Source organism: Apodemus sylvaticus, chromosome 9, assembly GCF_947179515.1.
Source record: "Apodemus sylvaticus chromosome 9, mApoSyl1.1, whole genome shotgun sequence".
Classification (NCBI taxonomy): Eukaryota; Metazoa; Chordata; class Mammalia; order Rodentia; family Muridae; genus Apodemus; species Apodemus sylvaticus.
In genome coordinates, this window is record NC_067480.1 from 25,760,674 (window position 1) to 25,788,660 (window position 27,987).

The 27,987-nt window shown below is 46.0% G+C and overlaps 2 protein-coding genes across 5 annotated transcripts in view; both read right to left on the reverse strand.

Moving 5' to 3' along the window:
• Mroh2a (maestro heat like repeat family member 2A) overlaps window positions 1-9,017 on the reverse strand; it is a 32,421-nt gene extending 23,404 nt beyond the window's left edge. The window contains exons 1-11 of the mRNA XM_052192315.1: window positions 8,939-9,017; window positions 8,677-8,858; window positions 6,917-7,048; window positions 6,603-6,765; window positions 5,119-5,217; window positions 3,949-4,100; window positions 3,247-3,390; window positions 2,364-2,456; window positions 2,126-2,204; window positions 1,912-2,025; window positions 714-790 (exon numbers count right to left, since the gene is read on the reverse strand). Coding sequence (XP_052048275.1) covers window positions 714-790; window positions 1,912-2,025; window positions 2,126-2,204; window positions 2,364-2,456; window positions 3,247-3,390; window positions 3,949-4,100; window positions 5,119-5,217; window positions 6,603-6,765; window positions 6,917-7,048; window positions 8,677-8,858; window positions 8,939-9,017 — 1,314 coding nt within the window. The remainder of the gene's footprint in view (window positions 1-713; window positions 791-1,911; window positions 2,026-2,125; window positions 2,205-2,363; window positions 2,457-3,246; window positions 3,391-3,948; window positions 4,101-5,118; window positions 5,218-6,602; window positions 6,766-6,916; window positions 7,049-8,676; window positions 8,859-8,938) is intronic.
• An 8,706-nt stretch (window positions 9,018-17,723) lies between these two features.
• Window positions 17,724-27,987, reverse strand: part of LOC127692270 (UDP-glucuronosyltransferase 1A7) — a 75,995-nt gene continuing 65,731 nt past the window's right edge. For all 4 annotated transcript variants that reach the window (XM_052192470.1, XM_052192468.1, XM_052192469.1 and 1 more), the window contains 4 exons: window positions 21,519-21,650; window positions 20,801-20,888; window positions 20,325-20,544; window positions 17,724-18,596 (listed from right to left, as the gene is read on the reverse strand). In XM_052192470.1, the coding sequence (XP_052048430.1) occupies window positions 18,299-18,596; window positions 20,325-20,544; window positions 20,801-20,888; window positions 21,519-21,650 (738 nt within the window). In that variant the 3' untranslated portion in view covers window positions 17,724-18,298. The remainder of the gene's footprint in view (window positions 18,597-20,324; window positions 20,545-20,800; window positions 20,889-21,518; window positions 21,651-27,987) is intronic.

The window sequence follows — 27,987 nt, forward strand, 5'->3', positions numbered from 1 at the left end:
GAGACACCTGGGAAGTGTAGGGGCTCTTGGTTCTAAGGGATCTCAGGGGCTACCTGGCTACTCCCCATTCTGCCCATCACTGCTTTCCACGTGGTGGGACATCATTCTGCAGTGTTGTCATGTCAATGTCTCAGTTGGGCCCTTTATGGACATCTTCATTCCATCCCAATGTTATTCCATGTAACATTGGTTACATGGTCATAGCAACCTTGGTGCGGAAACCTATATATATATTTTTACTCTGGTCTCAGGTATACAGTAAACATAGGGGCGGGGCACAAAACTGATGTTTCTTATGTCTTTATGGCTTCCAGATTTTGAAGACAGCTCTGTCTAAACGCCCTGACCCATGCTCGTCAGAGCCTCTCCGACCATCCTTCCTTGACACTGCTTTTCGAGTATTCCAAGTTCACTGCAGCCCAGGTCTGTGGTACTCAGCTAGCTGAGGTTGTGCTGAGGAGCATGGGGTCTCCCCAGTTACTTTTCTCACAAGCAGCGAGTTTACTAGACAGACCCTGGGTGCACAGCGGCCTTTCTTCCCTGCAAGGTAGAATGGGGCATCCTGCTTTGAAAGTCCCTGCTCTCAGTGACAGCACTGCAGCTCTCACTTGGCTTGACTTTGCCCTGTCCCCATCCAGGACTTAGCTGAGGGCAGCTAGCCCATCCTCCACCCCTTAGCCCTAGCTACTCCGGCAGGGTCCCCTTCCTGTTACCTTGGACCGAGTGTCAGAGAGAGTGTTCTTGACGACCCGGATGGCCAAGTAGATGGTCTTGATATTCATTTTGGGGTCTGAAAGAGACAGGCCAGCCTGGGGAACGATGGCTCAAGAAGACACTGACTGGGTGGGTTGTCCCTCACACATTCCACTCAATTCCCTTCTACAGGCCACAGGCTCAGAATGACTTCCTCACTGGTAGGCTCCCGGCTGAGCACAGCCCTCTCAGAAACACACACACACACACACACACACACACACACACACATGTGGAGGTCAGAGGTCATGACCTGTATCTTCCTTTAACATTCTCCTCCTTATTTTTTTTTCAGAACAAGAGCTCTCACTGAACTGAGTTCAGTTCAGCCAAGCAGGCTGACCACTGAGTTCCCAGCAGCCACTGGTTTCCAACCCCAATCCCTAGTTATAGACATACGCTGATACACCCAGCTTTTTACATGGGTGCTGGAGGGCTGAACACAATTGGTCATGTTTGGATGACAAGCACTTTACCCGCTGAGCCATCTCCCCAGCCTCCCCATAGGCTAGTCTGTTTTGTGTTAGTAACATGTCTTAATGAGTATCTTGATCGGACTATCTTTGGGTAATTATTGCCTAGAGGACTGAAAAAGGATTGCTACACCTAAGGTTTGTTTATTATACAACTAAGTACCCAGGATTGCTCACTAATTTGAACCCATCAATGACATATATGAGAAGCCAGTTTCTTGTGACTTTCTAGGAACAAGTAAGAAATAGCTCCCAGGCTGAATCCAGCTAAATCCAAACAATTTGTGTAATAACGATTTGTTTGGTTATTTAATTTTTAGGTGTATGAGTGGTTTGCAAATGAATGTCTAAATACACACCAGGCATGTACCCGGTACCTACAAAGTTTAAGAGAGGGCATTGAGGGTAAATGTTAAGTTTGTGGACTTAGGTCTGCAAGGTTACAGCCAGCATTACAACCAGCCTCGGACAGTTGGAGGTCAGCGGAAGGATTCAGGCTGACCAAAACAGTCAAGCCCAGAGGGCAGACGTCCGGAGGGACAGCGGTACTGGTTAAATTCAAGGCTGGGAAATACAAAGCAATCAAGAGACTTGGCCACCCAACAGTGACTACAAGAATGGGGTGGGAGCCGGGTAGGAACTTCACTGTCTCCCCAATGGTGTTTGTCCACTCCAGCTGACTCACCATCTGCGCTCACAACTGCCCTGATCAGGGCCAGTGTCCCCACACGGATAGCCTCTTTGCTCATCTCCACCTGGCTGAAGAAGAACTTCATCAGCTCCTTGGGGTAGGAGCGGGCTGCAGGGCAGAAGGAGCACATCAGTCAGGGCTGGCGGGCTCTGCCTAGATGCTTGCACTCAGCAAGGGGCGGGGCCTCCCGGGTCCCTGCAGACCTCACCCAGGGCTATGAAGCAGTGTACAATCTCCATCAGGTTCTGACTGCTGAACTGCTGCTGGGCTGGGGCCTTGGAGCACACCTAAGGGGTAGTGCAAAGGGAGGCAGTGTGGAGCTCATAGGGCACAGGCCACACGGGCAGTCCAGCTCCATATGCCTGCAGGATGCAGTGGGGAGGGACAAACCACGCCCCGAGGCAGTTTCCTGCTCATTGCCTTGGGGATGTCCTCACTGGCTTTACCTGGACGTGCAGCTCTGTGAAAATGGGGTGTAGCAACATCGGGGGGATAGGGGTGTTGGTGGTAACTGATGCTTCTAGAATCTGCCTCAAGACCTGCAGAAGGGATGGGCAGAAGGCTGCAGGTAACTGCTCCGTTCTGGTTTCTTGCTGCTCAGCAGGTCATTGCGTGATGGTACAGGTTCCCCGGCCCCACCCCAATCCCATACCAGCTGGCTGGCTGCAGAGGTTCTGTTTTCTACAAGATGTACTTGATCTGCATTTCTACCATCCCTGGATGACTCATGTGCCCAATCAAGTAGGAGAGTGCACGGGGGGGGGGGGGGGGGGGGGGGGGAGGGGCGCGCGACTGAGAAGGCCGTTTCCATCTCTCTTGTTCACCAGTGTGAGGGGTGAATCCAGATCTATTCTTCACCCACAATGATATATGCAGGCAGCTCCCTAGTGCTGTCCTATTCATTTCTGCACCTTGTTTTTTACAGTCAAGGCCCACACCCTGTATATTTGCTCCATTCCAGTGTGCATCAGCCTGGAGCCAGGCCTACACTCAGACCCTGCAACATCTCCACCTCACACATTAGAGGGTGTGGAGGCTCCAAAACCTTTTCCACCCAGATTTCCAGACTGTGTCCTTTTACTTAGGCCTAAAATCACTTCGGGTATAACTGCTTAAGGGTTCAAACACCCCAAGGTTCTTAGTTACAGTAACCCTAACATTCTAAAACAAATCCACAGCTTCCCTGTAGCCTCCTGGACCCTTTGAGATCCTTCTACTTGGAATAACAGCTTATTTCCCATGGTGCCAGGCACGTGCAGGATGCAGGTGCTGGGCCTGCTGGCATCTGTGGACTCTTGAGGATCAGAGTTTCTTGAGTCTGGCCCTCACCTGTGTGACGAAGAGGGCCTCCAGGCCACCCTGGAACTCGGCCAGCAGCAGGGGAATGTAGTCGTACACCTGTTCCCTCAGGTCGTCATTAGGCAGGAGAAGGCTCAGCATGGGCCTCAGAGACTTGATGACCCCCAGTTTCACCTGTGTAGGAAGTGAGGCTTCCAGAGCCCTGGCAGGACCAGGATCCTAGTGACTCAAACACTCTCCAGCATCGTACAGATGGGGTACTATAGACAGTGTCCAGGCCTCCCCGTAAACCCCTCACCATGGTTAGCACAGTGGGATCAGACTACCTGATGTGAGTCCTGCACATCAGTAAAGCAAGTGACCTTGGCCAAGTGCAAACAAATGAATGAATGAATGAATGAATAAATAAATAAACCCTCTGTGTCTCAGTTTCCTTGTTCATAAAGTGGTCCTGCCTTATAAAGTTGGTATGAACGCGATGTTTATAGTCAGGATATCCAGAGATTACCTGGAGCGGGGCAAGTGCCTTCCAGTCTCAAGACCTCATCTGAAAGCTCTCTATGGGTCTTTCCTTGCCCTTGATGCGACCCTCCTTCACCCACTTCATCCAGCATTCACAGAGTCCTAGGGACTCAGGGCTCCAGGAACGCGGCTGAACCCAGAAGCCTTGCAGCATCTTCTGGGAAGTGTAACCCAGAGAATACAGAGATCTCTGAGCACAGCGAGTCTTACCTCAAGGTCCTGGTGGCGCAGCCACACAGTCACGAAGTATCGGTACATTGGGAAGAGCTTCACAGCAAACTGGTCCTCAGTCATCACGGGGTACAGGCTGTCCTCCAGGTGCCTCAGGTAAAACTGCACCGTCTCACAGAAAGTCTCCATGGCTGCCAGCAGCAGGACAGGCAGGTGGGTCCAGAGGGCCCAGGGCTGGAGCCACTCCTTCCTGATATTCTTGGGGTTACTGAGTCTCCTCCTCTCTGCTCTGTTGGCAGCCCCCTTGATTCTGTATGTCTTTGTGAGCACTGAGCACACAGGTAAGTCTAAGCCCCTCCTCTTGGGGATGCAGGATCAGAGTGGGACCACAATCTGGAGATTCCAGTAAGGACAGCAACAAACACAACCTCTTTTTCTTAGGCATCAGAGTTTGGGAAGCCAACCTAGTGTTAAATAACCAAATCACAGGGCCAGGTGATCAGATGTAAATAGCCTCAAAGGACTTTGCTGAGACAAGGCCAACAGAGAATATACAAACTACCCTTTCCTTCCTACAAATGTCTCTCGCCTTTTTCTGAAATGCTCGAGTACAGAACACGGTACACAGAGTCACAGATATGGCCATGGCCTTTTAAAATGTATCCACATGCCCCCAAGGGGGCAGATCCCAGGCTATACTGGTTAGCTTTTTAACATAAGCTAGAGTCATCTGAGAAGAGGGAACCTCAATTGATCAGACACCTCCATCAGACTGGCCTGTAGGCAGGCGTATGGGGTATTTTCTTGATTGACAATTGATGGGGGAGGACCCAGTCCACTGTGGGAGGTGTCACCCCTGGGCAGGGGGGCCTTAGGTGTATAAGAAATCAGGCTGAGCAATTCACAAGTTACAAGCCAGTGAGCAGCTTTCCACTGCTTTAGTTTCTGCTTCTACATCTCTTTATGCTGGATGTCAACTTAGTTGTAAGCTAAGACAAACCCTTTCCTCCCCAAGTAGCTTTTGGCTGTGGAGTTTATCAAAGCAACAGAAACCCTAACTAGGGTGTGAACCACACAAAGTAAGAGACTGGGCAAAGCAACCACTGGGGTGGGAACAAACCTCTCATCTGACAAACCTTTATCCCCATCCTCACCCCCCTTCTCCCTCAGAGTAAAGGCTTGACCCACAGGCCCAGGTGAGACACGCACCGCTGCAGATCACCTGGCGCATCTTGGCTTCGTTGGCAAGTCTCAACATCGTGAATATGGTAGCCAGGGTGATGCCCATGTATGGCATAAACTCAAACACTGTAGGACATCAAGAGGCCACAGGGACTCAGGGAAGGGATTGAGAAGGGGGAAGGGAGAGAGGGTGACCCTACCGCCTACCACCTTGAGACTCTAGAGTCTACCAGGAAACCCTTTGCCATTGATAACGTGGCGGGCAATAGGATGAGATGAAGCATGCTTAAAAGGGGGCAACTGAAAAGAAAAGGAGGGGACGATGTGAGAGGGAGCAGGGAATCAAGGAGCTACGCGGGGAGGGGACACAGAGAGCCACAAGACAGGGAGAAGGCCGGTGTGGAAAGAAAGGGAGGGAGGGTCCTGGCCAGGAAGCATGTCTGTCTCGAGGGCATATGTATGACTCTTGAAGAAGACTTGGTATTCCCTCTTTTTGGATGGAGAAAGACAGCAGACAGGACTCGCAGACGTGAGAGAATCCCATAGGAGGCTTCCAGAGTGTAGGCCTATCCTTCCTTCAAACCTGCCTCCTCCACTCAAGCTGCGAGCGCCCCTCCACATTTCCTCAGATTCTAGACTCAGAGTGTGGTTCTAATGATGAGCTAATTCTTCTTCCAAAAGTGTCTTTCTTTCAGGTCTCTGGTGTTAGTGTCTGTAGGGCCAGGCCCACCTGTGCCTGTGGGCCGTCCAATTGCTACCTCCTTTTCTCCTCAGCTCCCAGCCAGGCTTCCAAGCCCTGCATGCCAGGCAATGCCCCCACCCCTCCACTCCTCCAGCTCTAACTGTCCCCTCTCCAGAAATGGACATGTGGCCTCTTGGGTCTTCTCTGGACTACAGGTGTCTCTGACTTCACAGTGATGCTATCTGCCCTCAGTAAAGGCCTTGTTCCCACCTTCTACACACACACGCACACACACACACACACACACACACACACACGCCTCTCTCCCACTCTTCAGTCTCAGAATATAGCTGTCTCACTAGGAGCCCCCCCCTTAGCTGCTCTCACACAGCCATCTTGGCCATCCTCATTATAACTCTTAAGCATTTGTTTCCCTGTTTCCTCTGCTTATGGTCCCTTCAGAAGCCAGGAACCACATGGATTTTCCTCTCCACTGGGTCCCAGCACCCGCCACAGGCTCGTGGGGGCAAGAGTTCAATATGCTTTTGCAGGTGGAAAGAAGGAGAAAACAAAGCAGAGTAGGGGTATGCGGGGAGATAAAGGGGAAGAGAGGAGACAGACAGACAGGCAGACAGACAGACAAAGAGAAAGCAAATCAGAAACACACAAAAAAGGAATCTGAGTGGTAAGGACTAGGCATAGAGGGGATGTCACAGAGAAAGAGAGACAAATGTAATGGGCGGGGCCAGAAGCAGGTAATCTGGGTGACAGAAGAGCAAGAGGCCAGCCCAATCCAGCCAGGAACTGGGGTAGGGTCTCAGAACCCTACCATTGCCATTGGCCAGCTTGGCCAGGGTGACAATGACAAACTCATCAGTGAGGTTGAGGGGCTTGAGGTGATGCTGTAGTTCATACATGACCAAGCTGAAGTGGTTTCGGGACAGAGCCACCAGAGTCTCACTGGCCACCTCGGCGGTCTCAAAACCCTCTGTCTGTGGGGGACAAGAGAGGCACTGCTGGCACCTTCCTGACTCGATCAGGCTCAGTCTGCCTCAGCTCCATGAGACAGCCTGGGCCGGGCCCAGCTGCAGTCCAGCTCCTGGGTCTGCAGAAGTAAGTGCGGTGGGATCCAGGCCCCTCTACCTCTGTGATGTCCCGCATCTGCTTGGAGGCAATGGCTACCAGCCTTTGTATACAGCGCTCCTCCATCTCCCCTTCCTGCTGGATGATCTCCTGCATGATGTTGTAAATGTTCATCTTGCGCTGGGTAGAAATCTGGGGGCAAGCATGGCAAGGAGAAGTAGGGGGTGGGGCTTTTTCCCAGCACCACCCGCCACCCCCTTTCCCTGCCTGGCCTCCCTTCTTCACCTGGAAAAGGGAACCGACACTCTCCTGTTCTTGTCTCAGATCCCCCACCCCACCCCTGGGCACTCACCCAATACTCCCTGTCCCTAGGACTTGCAAGTCATTTCTCTTGGCTCAGTCAATGCTTAGCCAGGAAGATGTCAATATAGTCAACACACAGGTCCTTTACATGCTAAATAGTGTCAGGCTCGAGAGGCCAAGAGGCAAGTTCACCCTGCCCTTTGCCCTGGCTAAGGATTAAACTTGAGACCTTGGGTTTGCAAGACAAGCATGTTACCAACTGAGCTATTCAATCATGGGTGATTTTACGTGGAGTGTTATGCATCTAGGCTTTAAACTCCGAACACAGAGGAACAGTGAGACCATGATAACTGTTCAGGAAGTACTTCATGCCTCTAGACCAAGTCCTCAGCCTTTATCATTTTCATTGCCCCACAAGTAGCCTTTTTGGTGTTTTCCTAAGTGTCCCTACCACATGAACCTTTGATAACCCGGGTTTAATGTATATGCACCACGTGTAATCTGTGCTTTATGCATAAAGCACAGTCGAAGGCCAGCAAATAATCATGTTTTCTGTGCTTTCTGATGCCTTGAGGTCTGCGGATGAGCAATGCTGTAGAGCCTGCCCCTCCTGGTGGTAGCCAGCTCCTAGAGATAATTCACCAATAGCTTGTGTGAATGCTTTTTGAGGTAGAAAATGAAATCTATTATAGACTGAATTGGATTCCCTCAAAATCTATGTTGACACAAACCCCCTAAGTTGAATGGCATTTTGGGGGGGGGGAGCCTTGGGAGGTAACTCGGATTTAATGAGGTCAGAAGGGTGGGCCCCTAATCCAAAGGGACTGGTGTCTCTTTGGAGAAATCGGAGCTCCCTGTGTCTGTCTCCCTCCATAAAACAGTGGTTCTCAAGCTTCCTAATGCTGTGACCCTTGAGTACAGTTCTTCATGTTGTGGTGACTCCCAACCACAAAATTATTTTGTTGCTACCATACCTGTAATTTTGCTAATGTTATATAAATATTTGGTATACAAACCCCAAAGGGGTCCCGACCCACAGGTTGAGAATCACTGCCATAGAAGAAAAGGCATGAAAATGGTGACAGGACAGCTATTAGTAAGCCAGAGGAGCCTCAACAGAAACCTGGTCTTTGGGCATCTTGACTCTGGCCTTTTAGGATGTCAAACCGAGAAGAAATACATATTTGGAGTTTTAGCCACACAGTTTCTGGTCCTCTCTTATGACAACCTGAGCAGACTGCAATCCCCAATCCCAGTCAATCCAGAGACCAGTCCTCACCAGACAGGTGCCTCCCAAACCCTTCCACAGCAGACACAGAGATGCCTACAAAACAAATCACCCTAACCCCAACTAGCCCTGAGGAACATGAATGTCTCTGGTGTCACCCACCTCTGCATCTCAGTCCTTAACACTGTGTTCATGATGACTGAAAAGGTATGCTGAATGGTAGGTGGACTCCCAGGCATCTAAATGTATCTGGTCAAAGAGGAGGTGTGGCGGCTTAGGGTGTCCCTACCTCTGGCACCTGCAGGCAGCGGATGAGGGCATTCATCACCACACAGGGGTCAGTGGTAGCCTTCTCTGTGATTATCACTGAAGCCAAGGTCTTCCGCATGTCCAGGCCTGGCCCTGCGGTGTCCGTCTTTGCTGATTCACTGTCCATGATGTTCAGGAGGTTGGTGACTTGAAAGAATGTACCTGACACAAAGATGGTGTAGGTGTGGTGTTGCGTGGGCCAAGAGGGACCAGTAGTGTGGTGATGTGCTTGACTTACTTACCATCATCCTCTGGCTCTAGAAGTGCCAGATGTTCTGCTTCCTCCAACATGTCTTCATTCAACTCAGTGGCTTCTTTCATGTCTCCTCAAGCTCCTTCAAGATGGATGAGATTCATAAATACTCCATGCGACAATACTCCCTCTGATGACCTCCCAGGACTTCACAAGCTTTTTTAAAACTCTCCCTTCAGGGTAGGCAGAATCCGTGACTCCATTTGAACCATTAAATAAGGTAAAAGGAACAGGATGTCCCATTAGATGCAATGCCTATAGGAATTCCCTCCCTTGAGTTGCTTGTGCTGCTGGCAAAGGTGTTGGGAATTGACATCCAGGGTCACATTGTCCACATGGGGCTCTTCAGAGATTAGGAAAAAGACACTGCCATCACCAAGAGGAAAGAGCCGTGATGCGTGATGTCTATGGAGGGACCATGTGGTTTGAAACTGGAGTTCCTAGTCCTGTAACTACAGGAATGGAATTGTGCCAACCATCACATGCAGAGTGGCTGTTGAGTGCCAAAGAGGAAAGTAGTGTTGCCCACAACTTGGCTGCAACCTCTAAGACCATGAGCAATGGGCCCAGGCAAGCCACACCCAGACTCCTGCCCATGTGGAAACCAAGAGAGTAGGTACGTTTTTAATCTGCTAAGGTTACTTTGTCATTCAGCAATGAACTAATATGCTTAGTGAAGACGGTCCTCTCCCTCTTCTCTAGATATTATTACAAATTCACGACTACAGAATTCAATCATCTCACTACAAGGGCTGTTCAACACCCAGAGTTTCTTAATGAATGACAAGCCAGAACAGATGTCCTCCTTAGAGGACCAAAGTACCCCAGATCCTTCCTCCTCCAGCCCCAATTCCTCAACCCTCAACCCATAATAGCTCTTCAGAGGGTTCCCGGGACCTAAACACTGGCCTCGTCTCGAAGTCCTCGTCTGGGTAGAACAAAAAATTTTGGCTGAGGAAGATCTTTGTTCTTTGTCTAATATGCACCAATGAAAATATGAACAATGGCAGGATCCGATGTCCACCACAGACACTCAGCCTCCTCCATGGTAATCCTCATGAGGAACAGGACTCCTGGCAGGGATGGAGGTTTCCTTAGAACCATCACCGTTATATCCCAGACCCTTGGAACTTTGAGATCCAACTGCCTTCCCGAGGTACTATCCACCAGAGCTTTGGGTACACTGGGCTGAAATTAAAGCTTCACATCAAGTCTCCATTAAATATTTCCGCACCCAGAGGTGTGTGCTGATCTATGGTGGCCTGTTTGGGAAAAGAAAATCACTAGTGGGGGTTACAGCCAAGGATCAAAGGGGTAGAGGTAGAGCCCAGTATAGAACGGTGGAGTCAAGGCAGCTGAAGGGAGGGAGGAGCACGGTATGGCTGTGAGGAGAGAACTCCTTTGTCACTAGAGCTACTCAACAGCCAGGTGAGGAGGTGTGCTCTCACAACTGGACCAGAAGCCAGGTGAGGGGGTGTGCTCTCACAGCTGGACCAGAAGCCAGGTGAGGGGGTATGCTCTCACAACTGGACCAGAAGCCAGGTGAGGAAGTGTGTTCTCACTGGGAGAGTCTCAGAGGATAAAGAACTCCAAAGAGACAGAGAAGCATAAGTATCCTTCCCTAAACCAAAAGTGGGCCTCAAAATATCTCCTGGTCACCTGTTGCTAAGAGAGCTGCTCAAGATCAGTGATTTGTACAACAAAAACTATTGGTCTGGGGGACATCTTTTATGCATTTCAAGTTAGCAGACTATAAGACTCAGAGTCAAATTGACCCAAGGTTTCTTTATTAAAATTCCATTTTGAGTATGCCCATCTTGCCAAGTGACAGTTTAGACTGGTTAGATGGATATAATGTTTTGCTTTGTTTTTTTGACAATTTGACATAAGCTAAGGTCATCTGGGAAATGGGAACCTCAACTGAGAAAATGCTTTCATCAGATTGGCCTGAAAATGAGTCTGTGGGGCATTATCTCCTTTTTAAATCTTTAAAAATTATCTATTTACACGTATGGGTGTTTTGCCTGCAAGTTACATCTGTACAACATACAAGACTGGTATCCATGGAGCTCAGAAGAGGGTATTGGATCACCTGGAACTGAAATTAAAGATGGTTGTGAGCCACCATGTGGGTGCTGAGAAATGAACCCAGGTCCACTTCAAGAGGAGCCAGTGCTCTCAACATACAAGCCATTTCTCCAGTGCTGGGATAATTTCTTGAATTCATGATCATTTTAGAATGCCCAGCCCACTGTGGGCAGTGCCACTCCTGGAAAAGTGATCCTGGGTCATATGAAAAAGCAGACTGAGAAGCCAGGAGAGCAAGCCAGTGAGCAGCGTGCCTCTGTGGCCTCGGCTTCAGTTCCTATTTCTGGGTTCCTACCTTGGCTTCCCTTAACTGACAGTAATTGGGATGTGTAAGCCAAATAAACACTTTTCTTCCCAAGAGGCTTTTGTTCATGGTGTTTATCACACTGGAAAGCAAACCAGGCCAGAGTTCCTTCGCCTCTATCTGCTTGCTTCTAACTCTTCATTCCGTCCCATTTCTACTCCATGGAATCGAAAGGATTAAAAAAAAAAAAAAAAAAAAAAAAAAAAAAACAAGCTTCTGGGCTGGAGAGATGGCTCAGTGAGTAGCAATCCTAACTCCCTAAGAATAAGCTTCCAAGCTGGGCGTGGTGGTGCACACCTGTAATCCCAGCATGCTGGGAAGCAGAGGCAGGCGGATTTCTGAGTTCAAGGCCAGCCTGGTCTACAGAGTGAGTTCCACGACCGCCAGGGCTACACAGAGAAACCCTGTCTCAAAAAAAAAAATTAAAAAAAAACCCAAACAACAACAAAACCCCAAAAGAATAAGCACCCACATGAAAAGCCAATCATAGCTCTGTTTTCATAACTTTGATCTGGGGGTGGAGATGGATGACTCTTGGGAGCGTGGTGGCTGGCCAGCTAGCTAACCCATAAAGTTTTTAGTTCAGTGAGAGACTCTGCCTCAAGAAAATAAGGTAAAAAGTGATAGAGCAGGATACCCAACATCCTTTTCTAGCCTACACACACACACACACACACACACAAACATAAACACAAACACACAAACACACACATACAAACACACAAACACACACATACAAACACACACACACAAACACACATACACAAACACACAAACTCTCTCTCTCTCTCTCTCTCTCTCTCTCTCTCTCTCTCTCTCTCTCTCTCTCTCTCTCTCTCTCTCTCTCTCTCAAAATTAGAATGACTTCCCTGCACTCCAAACACATCTTTCCCACAAACCCCTGCACTGTTCTGGTCATTGGAGACATATTAGTCAACATGAAACAAAACATAAAGGCAAAACATGTTCACTGCCTCCTCCACCTCCTCACTGGGCCTTCTCATGACCTTCAGTGATCTCTCTAGTCATTTGTTTCAGATCAAAAACTATGTATGTTGACTACAAGCCTACAAGACTAGAATATGCCTTAGTCCTCTGGGGTCTTCCAATATAATATACAAGTATTGTATGGATTAGAATCAGAAGTAAATGTGTCAGCAATTGATGTGTGCCAAACATTTTCAAAATTCAGTGTCTGAAACAGCAAATTATTGTCTACAGGTCACCTAGCTGTGCCCAGTTGGGTCACGTCTAGCTAAGTACAACTGGAGTCACTTGTGCCAAGGGCTTGCTGTTGGCAGAGAAGATACAAGCGTTGAGGTGCCGTGTGGCAAGGCTCACTCAGGCAGGTCTCATGACAACGCAGCAGTATCCAAGAGAATGAGGAGACATGAGGGGTTCTGGTGGGGGCTCCACTTTGAATGGGCACCAGTTCTTTCTAACAGCGGAGGCAAGTCAGGACTTTAAGGACAAACACATGCCTCACCTTGAGGGGAAGAGTTTCAGGGTCAACCCAAAAGGGTGTAACTGTCAACAGGGTAGACACAGGGAACATCTTTTAAAATGGCACCCAGCATGATTATGCAAAGCATAACAAGACACACAATACCAGAGCTGGAGAGACGGCTCCGTGGATAAAAGCATTTACTGCTGTTGCTGAAGACCTGGGTTTGATTCTCAGTACCCACATGACAGTTCCCAAACAGCTTCTGTTCCAGGGGATCTGATGCCCTCTTCTGGCATCCACAGGCACTGCATATACACAGTGCACATACTTGCTGCCACTCTATAAGGACTGCTTTTGTGTCAACTTGACACAGGCTGGAGTTATCAGAGAGAAAGGAGCCTCCCTTGAGGAAATGCCTCCATGAGATCCAGCTGTAAGGCATTTTCTCAATTAGTGATCAAGGTGGGAGAGCCTAGTCCCTTGTGGGTGGTGCCATCCCTGGGCTGGTAGTCTTAGGTTCTATAGGAAAGCAAGCTGAGCAAGCCAGGGCAAGCAAGCCAGTAAGCAGCACCCCTCCATGAACTTTGCATCAGCTCCTGACTCCAAGTTCCTGCCCTATGTGAGTTCCTGTCCTAATTTCCTTTGGTGATGAACAGCAATGTGGAAGTATAAGATAAATAAATCCTTTCTTCCCAACTTGCTTCTTGGTCATGATGTTTTGTGCAGGAATACAAACCCTCACTAACACACACACACACTTTTAAAAAGCAAAATTCCTTTGATTATCTATAGAGGGCACTAGGACAATGAGACTGGTGAGGAATTAGTGGACTGTATTGGTTTTCCAAGCAAAAATTTCTTTTTTACTTTTAAGTTTTCAGATTATGATAATGATGTTTGATTCACATACAATCCATTCTTTTGTCTTGCAATGCCTTTAAGCTTTCTAGCTTTGCTTCTCTGGGTACTAACTAGGAAGTAAATGAACCTAAATGTATGGGTTATATAAGTCTTATATTTATCAGTTAATTGCTTCTTGTGCTTCCTTAGAGTAACATGAAGATAATGTAGAGAGAAAACTGGCTCCATGAGTGAAATTGTTACTCTCCAGGTGTTGGAAGAAGTGTAAGAGTTGATTCATGGGAAAAGCTAGAAGAGAATGCTCAAGAAGACTTAACAATGCTGTGAGATGAGCCCATAATGCTCATTCTTTGTGGGAAGAATGAGAATAATATGGTTATATTCTGTGTATGCACTGAGACTTTGAGAGCACTGTTAGAGATAGTAGGCTAACCGGGTCTTATGCTGATTCATCTGGAGATGAATTTTGTGCTGGGTGGGACAGACAGAGCTAGTTTCATTCTTCTACATGTAAGCATCCATGACCAGTATCATTCATAGAAGGTGCTGCTAGTTTCATTCTTCTACATGTAAGCATCCATGACCAGTACCATTCATAGAAGGTGCTGCCTTTGCTCCAATATGTGTTGCTGGGTTATGTGTCAAAAATATAGTTTTAAGTGTATGGACTTATATCTGTGTCTTCAATTCTGTTCCATTGTTTCATGTTTCTGTTTTAATGCTAGGACCATGTTGTTCTTATTACTACAGCTCTGGACTATTAACTTGAAACCTGGAAGGTGATACTTTCCAGAGTTTTTATTGTTCAAGATTGTTTCAGCTATCATGGGTTTTGGGTTTCCGTGTACAAATGTAAGATTAGTTTTTAAATTTCTATAAAGAATTGCATTGGAATGTTGATGGCTTTTGGTGAAATGGCTACTTTCTCAATATTAATCATGCCAGTCTATGAACATGAGAAGTCTTTTCATCCCTTGGTATCTTCTTCAGTTTCTCTTTGCAGTATATTACATGTTCATTGTATGAGTCTTACACTTCCTTTCTTAGACATATACCAAGATATTTTTGAGACTACTATGAATGGAATTATTTTCCTGATTTCTTTATTGGTGTGTTTTTCATTTGTATATTTGAAGTTGTTGGCCACTGGGATTCTTCTGGACTCCCCCAATATCACAGGCTATTGCCAACACTCTTGAGTACCTACCAGAATTTGATGGTAAGTTATTATTGCTGAAAACACTACATACTTCAGTAACAGAACACAAAGAACTCAAAATGGTACTCTTCCAGAAGCTCTACTCCTTCTGGCTAAATTTCATTGTGATGGAAGGTGCTATTTTCATTACCAGAGAAAATAATCACCAATCTCACTCTATCTATGAGCACGGTGAGCTACAATAATGACTGATCAGGCAAAACAGCCTCACTAGTACAGTGGTGGCATGAATGTCATGGGAGTAATCAAGAACTTTCTGAATGAAATGAAGGTACACTCGGTAAGTTGAAATTTATACTTGGCATTAATTTCAGGTTCAAGATCCCATGGTTAGATGGGTCATAGTTCCAAGAGAAAACCTAATACTGTTGCTCTACTAGATGACCATTGCATTAAACTTGTTCCTAATGATGCATTGCTCTACCTGTAGATTAGTGGATCTCTCAGCCCTCATCAGAGATGTTTTTTTGGTAGTACATGATTAGCATAAAGACCCACAACTGATCAAGATGCAGAAAATAAGAGACTTTAGTATGCTCAGCCTTGAAAGATGATACCTATATCCTACACCCTCCTTCCAAGACTCAGAGGGTTTGTGGAAGCAGGGGAACAGAAAGATTGTAGGAGTCAGAGGCAATAGATGACTACAAGAAAAAAATGGATACACCAGGGCAGTTTCACATATGAATTCAAAGCAGTTATGACAGCATATACAAGACTTGTGCAAATAAAATCTGTCTCAAATCTTTCCCAATGGTTCCAGGAGATGGAGGGTACTTTATGCTCCCATGGTTATGCATGTTTCACTTCCAGCCACCATTTCATATTTTTGCCAAAAAAAAGTCATCCATTGGATGCTGGTTTTACAATTATGCAAATTACAAGTTATGTAGTTATGAAGGCTTCCACCAGATCTCAAAGCCTGGAAAACCAGGCAGAGCTATCTAGCTAGATTGGCACACCCAATGCAGTGTTGAGTAGTCAAGCTGAGGAAGAGAAGCCAAAGCTATAATAAAGATCCAAAAACAGAAGAGAGGCAATCAACCTGCCACACCTGTGAGGGAAGGATGCAGGAAATGTGGAAATCAGTTTGAAAGGGCACGCACATAGGATGCAACCTCTGAAGGGTGATGAACAGAAGGGTGATGGTCCTGCTATTTGGGAGCTTGAATCCCACCATAGTGCGTCCTTGGTACCCAAGATCTTTGGTGTTTGATGTTTCCCCTTTTCTTGTTTGGAGATGACTCCTCTTTTTATTTCTCCCTGATTCGCTTTCAGAAAAGGTGGTGTTTACTTGATGTCTGGCCTCCACTGATTTTGTATATGATTGTTTTTGGTTTTTTTTCCCCCCCGGTTTGTTTTAATATTTGTTTTTCTGGTTCTTTCTTTTTACAGAGGCTCACAACTGTCATGGGTGTTGATGAGACCTCGAAATTAGACTTCCCCTGCTAGAACAATAGATTTTGGGACTGGCTTTAGACACAGAATCAATCCATTATTGTTTGCTAGTTTTGTTTTTCCAGACAGGGTTTCTCTGTGTAGCCCTGAATGTCTTGGAACTTGCTTTGTGAACCTGGCTGGCATTTGTACTCAGAGATCCGCTTGCCTCTGCCACTCTAGATTAAAGCCTGGAATTAATCCATTTTTGAGTTGTGAAATGGACATGAATTCTTGGAACTTTTGGTCAAGATATATAGCTTGAATCTGCAATGCCTCCAAAGAGCCATATGATAAAAGCTTGGTCTGCAGTGTGTTCTACTGAGAGGCAGTGAAACCTTTTTTCAGGTAGGGCCTATTAAAATGTCCTTAGGCCAGTAGAGATTTTCCTCAAAAAGGCTTGTGATAGCCCAGACTCCAGCTCCCTTCTCCTGGTTCAAGATATAATTCATAGTTTGTTCATCCTGTTTGATATGACACCTTCTGCTACCCTCACAGAACTGAGCCAAGGCAGTTTAACCTTTGAAGCTCTAAGTCTATAAGCTAAAAATCCCGTTTCTCTTTGTAAGTTACTTGCCTTGGTTATTTTATTATACCACTACAAAACTGACCAATACAGAATGTTACAAAAAGCTTAGGCATACCTGGGATATCTGTAATGTTTTATGTGTATTTGTCAAGACAATAGGTATGTTAATAAATTTTATGTTACTGTAGCAAATACCTGAGGTGTAGCAAGCCATGAGCAAAGGTTTATTTTGGGATAGCTCTAGAAGTTTCCATCCCTGGTCATGTGGCTGTGTTGTTCTGGGACCTGTGCAAGATAGGAGCATACTCAGAGACACTGTCTCAGAAGCTGCTTATTTCATGATAGTAAGGGAACAGAGAGAGACTGTGCCTCCATCCCAACATCTTCTTCAAAGGAACACCCCCAGAGACCTTTCTCACACTAGACACCCACTTAATGGTTGTACAACTTCCCGTGATGTCACAGGCCATCAGTTAATGCACCCTTGGAAGATTCAGAATCAAAACTAGGAAGTAGGCTGGAGCGATGGCTCAGGGGTTAAGAGTACCGACTGCTCATCTGAAGGTCCTGAGTTCAAATCCCAGCAACCACATGATGGCTCACAACCATCCATAATGAGACCTGATGCCCTCTTCTGGTATGTCTGAAGATAGCTACAGTGTACTTATGTATAATAAACAAGTTTAAAAAAACAAACAAACTAGGAAGCAACCATGGCTATTAGCGAGCACTGTAATTACAACCGATTCTTTTCTTGTGGGTGCATGTACATGCATGTGACTCTGTTCTAGTTTTCAAGTTCTGCATCATGATCCTGTAGTGTTTTTACAATTAAAGGATATACTTTGGCAACAAATAAATATAACACCAGTGAAAAGAAGAGTAGTAATACAATTTATATGAATTTATTGATAAGTTCTTGGTTTGGGAACACAAAAGAAGATGTACTTGCCTGAGAACATATTTTGGTTTTCATCAAATTCAGACACAATCAGTAATTACTATCTCAAACACAGGGCCATCAGTGTCACAGCTTCATCTTTTCTCCTGAAGGTACAAAGGCCATGCCACCCACAATGTATAAGCATAATGAGGAAGGACCAACACTGGGGAAGGCCTCAACAGTCTGAGAATCCAGAGGAGGAAGCCATCAGCTGACAGGAGCAGGGGAAACTGTGAGGCTGTCACTGAAAGCAGAGTGCCAAACTTTCTGTAAGTTACTAACAGATGGCAAGAGTTGTCCAGACTGAGGATACTGGAGAAGCAGGTCACATATTCTAGTACCTTCCCTGATGGGTGTGGCCAGCAAATTAGATTGTTTTTATTTTTTTTAAAAAATGTTCTGGGTGTATGATGTATGGTGAATTATTTCCCTAATAAAAGCAGCATGGATTTAACACTCATTCCCAAGTTTCAACTGATTGGATAATGGACTAATACTTCACCTTCACTTCCCCCCACTTCTCAATGGGTCTTCGATTTGTGTGATTTCTTCACTCGCCCCTTTCCCCCAAAGCATTTCCGGCAGCCATAGGCACAACATTTAAAGACAATGAAGACCACTGTCAACACAATGGCCAGGAGGAAGCCGATCACATCCAAGGAGTGGTACTGATACCAGGTGAGGTCATGGGCGGCCGGGCGCAGGTGTGGCGCCCCCTTGTGCCTCATCACGTACTCCACCCAGAACACAGCCAGGTCCAGGGGCTCTATAGGACGGTCCTTGTGAAGGCTGGAGAGGCGCATGATGTTCTCCTTGTAGCTGAACACAAGGCAGTTGTTAGTTCCTGGAACACCCATGTGACAGACAGCATCCCCTTCTCCCCTTAGGCATGACTCCAGTTAAGGAGAGAAGCGTGTTTCTAATATAACCAGAAAGTTTTTTTTCTTTTAGTGATTTCTTTGTAGGAAATTATATTATGCCTTCCTTATGGTAAAGTGAAGTTGACAAGGCATCAAAGATGAAAGAGTAATGTGGTTTGAATGTGCTGCTCATGTGTGAGAACTGTGGACCCGATGTGAAGGTACAGAGAGGTGGTGGAATCTTTGGAAAGGTGAGAAGCCATTGAGAGAGATGAGAGATGATGGCTTTTGTCCCCAGAGCTGGAACCTGTCACTGTGAGAGCAGGCTGTGAGCAAGCAAGGATGTCATTTGTGTTTTGTCTCCTGCATACACACATCCTTTGAATCTCCAGGTTTCTACCATGTGGGGAGGCAGCATGAGACCCTTCAATGCAGCTTCCCCGCTAGAGACTTCCCGACAACTTCTAGAACTGTGAGGCAAATAAACTTTCACCCTTCACAAGTCATGGCATTCTGGGGATTGCTATTGCAACAGAAAACAGGAAAAGGCATGTGCCCAAAACTCTTTTGCATACATGTTCTCATGAGAATACCACACACCTTTTATGAGTCAAACCTACCACTGGCCACTATTTCTTCTAAAATGCTGTGGTATTGCTATTAACATTTTATTTTTACTGTGTTAATGTGTTTATGTCTCTATGTGTATGTAGGCACATGAGTGCAGTGCCCATGGAGGCCAAAAGGGGGCACTGGGTTCCCCCAGAGCTGGGAAGTAAGGTTGTATGGCAGTGCAGTAAGAGCTCTCTTAACTGCCGAGCCATGGTTCCACCTCCCTACTTCTTAAATTGTGTCTGCAGGTTTTTTGTTTGTGTTTGGTTGGTTGGTTTTGTCTTAAGCTAGAATCTTGACCATATATATATATATATATATATATATATATATATATATATATATATATATATATGTGTGTGTGTGTGTGTGTGTGTGTGTGTGTGTGTGTGTATGTGTGTGTATGTGTGTGTATGTGTGTGTATGTGTGTGTATGTGTGTGTATGTGTGTGTATTGTGTGTATGTGTATGTGCATGTGTGCATGCATGCATGCTTGCACATCTGTGTCTGTACAGACCTGGGTCTGTGCATTCACTCAAAGGCTGTAAGGCAATGTTCTCCTGTGTCGTGCTTCACTTTATTTCTTTGAGACAATCTCTCATTGGATCTGGATCTAGGCAGGTGCAAGCCCCAGCAATTCTCTCGCCTCTCCCTTCCACTGTGCTGAGGCCTGGCATCTCACATAAATGCTGGAGGTTGACTCAGTCCTCAGTCCTACACAGCAAGAGCTCTTACCCACCCACAGAGTGCTGCATCTATCCAGCACCACCCCTATACATCTTTTGTTTCGGACATTTTTCTTTTTGCAGGATCTTAGAGATAAGATGCCCAACTATGGTGATATTATTTTTCATTGAAGATTTTAAATCTAGGGAAAATAAATTTTTTAACAAATTCTATGATAAAATATAAAGTCATTTTATAAGTAGGAATAATTCCCACATTATCTTTTATAAATATAGATTTTTATGTATTTGTTGTTGTGTTGATTGTAAATGCTGTAGGTATGAATACAAGTAAGTTTTTTTTGGCTTTTTGGTTTTGTTTGTTTGTTTTTTCTTTTCTATTACTTACCTCTTGTTATTGATGACAGTTTTAAGGGCATTTTCCAAATCATCAGCAGTCATTTCCAGGACATTCAGTGTCACCCCAGCTCCCCGAGTCTCCATGCGCTTGGCGTTGTCCATCTGATCTCCAAACAAGGGCATCATTACCATTGGAACACCATTGCATATTCCTTCATAAATACCATGGGAACCGGAGTGTGTGATGAACGCCCGAGCCTTTGGATGACCTGGGAAGTACAACAGACAGGGATGCTGAGCTCTCCAGCCTCACAGTGCCTGGATTCTGAGATTACCCCAGGGACTATTCTCTACATGTGACCATTGTAGAAACTCGGGGTGGGGGAGTGGAGGGGTGGAGTGATGTATGCTCTGTCTTATGTGTGTGGGCCACAATCAAGCTAAGCAATCATTTAAAACATTCATGCTTGTCATTTTCTTAATTTAACCCTGGTTTGACCTCCATGTCAGATGCCCCCAACCTACCAAGCAGATCATTTTGGGGTAGCCACTTGACAAGAATTGTGTTCTTAGCAAGATTTGATGGCCTAGTTCCGGTGTAGCGCCACAGGACCTTGCAGGGACAAAAAGCACAAGGTTTAATAAAAGAACACATGTGATTTTTTTAATTGCTAGACTAGCTAGAAAGGTCAGTCATACAGAAAGAACACCTATGGCTCGGCATAGTGGGAGGTCTGGTGCATAGGAAGTCCCTGGAGCTTGGGCAGCACTGTATCTTAATGCTGAAGCCTGGTGATTTGAGAATGAGAAGCTACCACACCAGGCACTAGGAAACTCTTCACTTCTCTGCACTGCAAAGGGAAACTTTCTTAACAAAGCAAGTGAATGCAGAGCTAACCAAGCAAGAGCAAAGAAAACTTAAATCTTTTCTGTGAAACAACCTCATTTGGTATGAAAAAAAAAAAACAGTATCATGCTTATTTTTGACCAGTTTCTCCCTAATACTTTGGAGTTTCCTGAGAAAAGGAGAAATCTGAGTGAGACAGACCATGGTATACGAGTACCTGAATGAAAACGCAAAATATAATAGTAAAATACTAATGATAGTAACAACAACAACAACAACAACATTGGAGAATGTCAGAGGATTTCCAGACCCCAAATTTCTGCATTTAGACTGCTATCTTTGGAGTTAGAGCTCTCATAAAAACAGATATGAAGGAGTTATGCAGAACCATCTTACCGTCTGAGGGATTCTGCCCAAAGCCTCAGCGATTTCCATTGCTTTCTTCTCTGGAATCTCTGAGACCATGGATCCCAAAGAGAAAACCACGATACCATGCTCTCCAGAGGCGTTGACATAGGCTTCGAATTCCTAGAACAGAAAAAGACATTTTATAGTTCATCTCTTGCCCCTCACATTCCTTGGGAACTGAGCTCATTAGGTTACAAGTTACTTTCCTCGTATGGAAGTCAGTGAAGGGGTGTATGTCATAGGCAAAAATCATCATGGCAACTGTCTCCTTGTCCCCTGTAATTCAGGAAGATGCCTTGCTTACAGGGTTATCTGTGGGGTTCCCTGGAGATGCAGAATCCACATAATGTGCTGGCTTCCCATGAGAGAAGCAGAGGAACATATGTGGATGTGCACACACCTGAATGTGCATCCATGAACATGACACAGGTCCATATACATGTTTCTACTTGTGGCCCCAGACAGGAAACAGACTCCACGTAGCATGGTAGCTCTCCCACGCTGCACATTACTAATAAGATAACTAACCACCAAGCATTTCTCTGATGGATTCAGCTGTTTCCAACACAATGGAGAACATTAGCATGATGGTAAGACGTGACAGGCTGCCCACAGCTGAGGAGCTGCCTGGAACCTGATACTTTTATTACTAAAATCTAAAATTTCCTGGGCAAATCATGTCCTGATCTCCCTACATGTAAGATACAGAGAGACTTCTACCAAACTCTATCCTGAACACATGAGGATCCCATACCCTGGGCAGCCTTCCCAGAGGAACACCCCTTTTCCCACCCACCTGAGGGCCAGGCTCTCGCACCCCCTGGATCACCACAGCAGTGGCACCTTGGTCTCACCCACTGGACCCATCTAAAGAATCAGAGGGGCCAGGCCAGGCTTTTCTGCCACAGCCCTGGATTTTGATCTGTTTAAGAGCACACTGGAGCTGGGTTCTCTAAAGCCCGTCTTGTCTAGGATCTCATCCCGGTTTCCTCCCCTCCCCAGGCACTTCTTTCCTAGTGGCAGTCAGCTCACATCTTAGTGCCCTTTGCTTTCCTGCCGCCTCCAGAGAGCACACAACTCACCTACAGCCTAGAATCTTTGCTCCTTCAAGATACATGTAAGCCTATCTGGAGAGAGATCAATCTAGTTTTCCCTCCTGCATGGCCTCCTACGCCTACTCAGCAGCCAGTAGTGTGTGACTGGCACAAAATCAAACCTGTAGGGTCATAAACATCCACAATCAGATAGCAGGGTTTAACTAAGGCTTAACTGGCACGCAAGTTTGTGAACAGAGGCCAATAGAGTAAGCAACAGAGGCAGGTTGGACAGTGACTCTGCATCGACTTTTGCGGATTCAACAGAGGTGAGTCCCCTCTACTTGGCACAAGATGCCCTAAACTTTGCCACATATCCCAGTCCTTGGGACAGCCAAACAGTGAGGCAACAGGTTAGCTGCAAATAATCTTTGATCTCGGACTTGTTTCTTTGTAAACACGAAAAATGCTCCAAAGGAAAGACCTTCTTCTCTCTAGGGCTACTTCCCTCCAGCTGACGAGAACTTTAAATATTTCTTACATTCTACTAAGAGCTGCATAGTTGGTTCTGAACTCTGAATAAAACATCTTTTGTTCTCCCAGAATCCATTTAGACTACCTGTCAGAGGCCTTAGACCACCTGTCAGGAGCCAAACACAAGCTTTCTTGCCTCCATGATTGGTCTCTTTCCTCAGTATCTTTCTATCTTTGGCCTCCCTGAGCACCTATAGCTATTTACTTTAGATTTAACATGTATGACTGTGGTCCTGAATTGCTCTTTTACCAAGATTGTCTCTTGCTCAGACAGAGGGATGACACCTCACCTTACCAGAAGAGGAAGGCTGCAATATCTAGCTTCTTGTTAGAATATCTAGACATTAGAATGATAACAAGGACCATAAAAGTCGTGAGCCCTGCCAGGATCCATAAAGGTTAAACAGCATTGCATCAGACTTGAGCTACTAGTGCCTGAATCAAGGACGGGAGTTCTAATCAAAGGGTTACTTCATAGTACCTAGCTCTGTTCTCTGAGAAGTGTCCCAAACACAGTGGTTTTTCTGACAATGCTGGTTGCATTAAATTCCCCAGGATAAAATGTCCAAGATATGTTTTCCCAGAATACTGTATACAAAGAAGTAAGAAAAGGATGCCAAGGAAAGACAAATTCAATCCTGTGAGACTTAGGAGATAGAAGTCAATGAGAGAGAGAGAGAGAGAGAGAGAGAGAGAGCACTTGAAACCATGCAAGCCCACTGAGATCAGCACACACCTATGCAAAGTTCCTTTCCGCCAAAGAACAACAGACATGGCAAGGCGCCATTCAAATACACACCCGGGATAGAGGATTTTTCTGAATGCAGTTTATCCCACCAACAAAAACCATGTTGGGCATGATGGGCCTGGGGTAATCTTTCACAAAGTCATTTCTCATCAACCAGATAGATGCAGGGCTCAGAAGGTCCTTCACAGTCACCTCTTTCTGTAAGATTTCGGTGGCAAGTGACCCATAGGGGGAATAAACCACTCTGCATAGAAAGTTCTCTGACAAAGCAAGGAGCATGTTCTTCACTCGCTGTAGGAAGTTCATGCGATCTGAGTTGAAAGACATACTCTTGGGCACATAGGACAATGGAACAGGGCATTGGGTAGCTTCCAAATCCAGGCTGCATGGCAATGCATTCAGGAAGTACACAGCAGGCAGAGCCAGGTACTGGGCCACAATGGAGCCACAGGGAAGGAAAGGGTCTGTCAGCAGAGCATCAAAGTGGCTTTCTTTCAGAGAGGCCATAAACTCGGCATTGTGCAGCAGTTGGGAGCAGGCAGACAGGAGCATACTGGAATCCCGTTTGACCTTCTTGTATATTTTGATCACACGCAGCAGAAAAGGATCTTGATCAAAGGCATTCCGTCCAAGTTCCACTAAAGTAGCCGCCACGTCTTCCTTTTGGAATGGCACGGGGTACTTCCTCAGAGTGTAAAAAGATCCTTCTTTTATGTGTATTGAGGCTTCAGGTGCTATGACCACAATTTCGTGCCCCTTCTGCTGGAGCTGCTGAATAACTCCCAGCATACTCAGCCAGTGGCTGCCGTCTATAGGGAACACTAAGAGCTTCCGAGCATGGGATGCAGAAGGACCGAACGCACAGGACAGAAGGTAGGGGAGCAGCAGAAGCAAATGAGAGCTCCGGCACACCACAGTCATGGTCCCTCTCCCTCTACCCTGCCCGAGGTCTACTCAGACCTGCTCAGAACTCATGAGAGAAATTTGTGCAACCAGTTAATGTTTGATTGTGCCCCATGACTAAAGCTGTCAACGAACTGGCAAAGACCGTACAACATTTGCCTTTCATAACAAAGTGGGTGGAGCTTTACTGAGTTCCTTAATAAATAACAGTTGAACTGACGGCTCTTCCTTCTTCAAATTACATTTTTAAGTGAAGATAGTAAGTTCAACCATCTATGTCCATTTTGGACTCATTAAATTAGCATTTTAGTAGGTCAGAAAGGGTTAACAGAGAGAGAAAAAGGACTGTAAAGTGCCAAAGCATAACACTTTCCCAATAATAAGATTTACAGGTGGGGGCTGGAGAGATGGCTTAGCAGGTAAGAGCACTGACTGCTCTTCCGAAGGTCATGAGTTCGAATCCCAGCACCAACATGATGGCTTACAACTGTCCATAAAGAGAACTGATGCCCTTTTCTGGTGTCTGAAGACAGCTATACAGTATACTTACATATAATAAATAAATAAATCTTAAAAAAAGATTTACAGGTAAATCTTTTGGAAAGAAGGGAGCATTTTGTTGAAACATCACTTTTGTCCATGGAAGCCCTCTATCATCTGCTCAGGGTTCCTCTTAATCATTTCCATCATTTAAAAAAGTGGTGTGTGTGTATGTGTGTGTGTGTGTGTGTGTGTGTGTGTGTGTCTGTGTGTGTGTGTGTGTGTGGTGGAGGCCAGAGGGTAACCCTGGGTGTTGTTTCTCAGAGCTATACATTCTGTGTTTGAGGCCCTTTCACTGGAGTGGAGCCTACCAGTTATGCTACACACAGGGAGACTGCTGAGCTCCCTAGTGTTGGAATTCCAGGCACACCCAACTATCTCCAGAATTTTCCTGTGGCTTCTCGGGCTTAAACTCAGGTCCTTAAGCTTGCAGAGGACTTTACTAACTTGGCCTCTGTCGTTTTTTTCCCACTTCCTCCTTAGTGAATCTAGGACAGAGCTGGGTTTTAAGATGGGAGCTGAGACCAACACAGAGGAGTGCCCTACCTCTGCCTGTCCACGACTCAGCTATGAAGGGAGACAGACTCTCAGCTCAAACTGATGAATCAGGTCCTTTGAGGATACAAATGAAAGGAACCAGGCTGGGGTAGACAATGACCAAGAAGTCATTTTCCCTTAGACAGACAGTAAGAAAATATATTCTAAACAGAAAATCAAACTAGGTAAGCACCAGCTAGTACAATTGTGCTCATCACATTTGCCTGAGGCCAGGAGGAAATTCTAATGACTCAACTGAAGGCAACAAAGTCAGGTGCATGCTCTGTGTTAAGTGCTGTCAAGCTGAACACTCCCATAAAAGCAGATCATATGTCCCTCATGTTATAAACATACTGAGGCTGACCAAAGCAAAGACATTTGCCAGAGTCCTTGGCAGAGCTAAGACACGGGCCCTGGATGTTGGTGCCCAAAGCCTGCACTCTTGACTTAATGTCTCCAGCAACATGCATCCCTGGAAGAAGTTCCGCCTAGTTAGAAATTGAATAGGAAGTTGTGAGCCTAAGGTCATGACCCCACCATGCTGAATGAAGAAAAGGCAGAAGGGAGAACTTTGAGCCCAAGAAGGTGTTCAAATAGTACTACCTGGGGCCTTTGGAGACTGGGGAAGAGCTGCTGATGGAAATGCCTCCCAAAGGGAGCAACCAAAGTGTGGGCAAAACCTAGCACTGTACACTGTACTCTTCCTGAGGATCCACTGATACAGTCCTAGGAAGAAAGCCCTGATCCCAGTATTGATCACAGTGCTAGTCCTGCCTGCATGTGACTGTGCTGAGAACACCAAGGAGAAACAACTTAGCTTTAAAGCTTTGGCGTTCTAGGGTGCACAATTGACAGGAGCCTTCTCCTTCCTCTCTTCTTATGCCTTCACCCTTCAACAGAATCCCAGTTTTGCTTGTGTGTTTTACACACACACACACACACACACACACACACACACACAAACCATGCACACATGAACTCTGAACTCTTAAGTCCTTCCTCTCACTCAATCATTCCTTCACCGATTCCTTGGTAAATGGCAAAGATGTAGCAATGCCTTTGCTTCTGCTGTGCCTTTAACTGAGATATCAAAGCTCACAATCCAAGTTAAATTTAAGGATCAGTAGTCCTTGGAAACCCCATTTTGTGAGAACTCACCTGCATCTTATGTGGGGCAAAGAGCGTGCAAACACTGTAACACCTTTATGGCTCTGTTCCCATCATCATTCAGAACCTTGAGCTTTCTTATTTATATGGTACTGGAGATAGAACCCAGGGTCACAGGAGAAGCAGACAATGTTCTGCCACAGAGCTTCTTGCAGCTACTGTAAACTTGAATGGTTGGAGCCCAACCCTATCTTTGGCCATGGAACACTGTTCACTGATCAAAATGCAAGGCAATCTACATCTCTTATGATCAACAAGAACTACTTTAAATAATCCAATGACAGGTCTGCCCTGGAACATGAGAAGACCCAACCCTTTTCAACTGTAAAGCTAACCCCTTCCTTCACCCACATGTATGGAACACAGCCACTGTGCCAGGTGCTATGCTAGGTTCCAGAGCCAAAACCCAAATAACCAATGTACACTGCCTGTAAGGAGGGACCCAGGGGTCAGAGAAGCACTTAAACCAAACAATCACAGGGTACCACAAGATGCTTTGTGTTGCTTTGGAGGCCCTTGAAGAATGTAGTGTCTTTGAAAAGTCCTGTGGGAGAAATTTCTTTATAAGCTGGAACCAGAAGCTAATATTCCCATCTACAGGATACCTAGCTCCTTAGATAGGGTAAGAATGGAGCTTGAGACTAAACAAAGTACATACGCCCCTCCTGAGGATCAGCAAAAGGACAGAGGAAAAAGGCAGTTTTCCTCAGATCTCATAGGCAGGGTTTCAACCCTGGGGCCAGTCCATAGCTGTCCATTCAGTAACTGTCTTTGTACAAACTCCATCTACTTTTACTATAGGCCCAATACTTGGGCCAAGTGCTCACTCTTTCAGATCCAGCTGCTGTGGTTACTTCAGAGCTTCAGCCCCTAGGCTGTCCCTTCAGCCCACTGGATCAGTTCGCCCTTGCTCTATCCCCACCACCACTGCTTCTGGTACTTTGGTCAACAGCTTCACAGGGGCCCACAAGAAAACTCAAATCCCTTAGCCTTG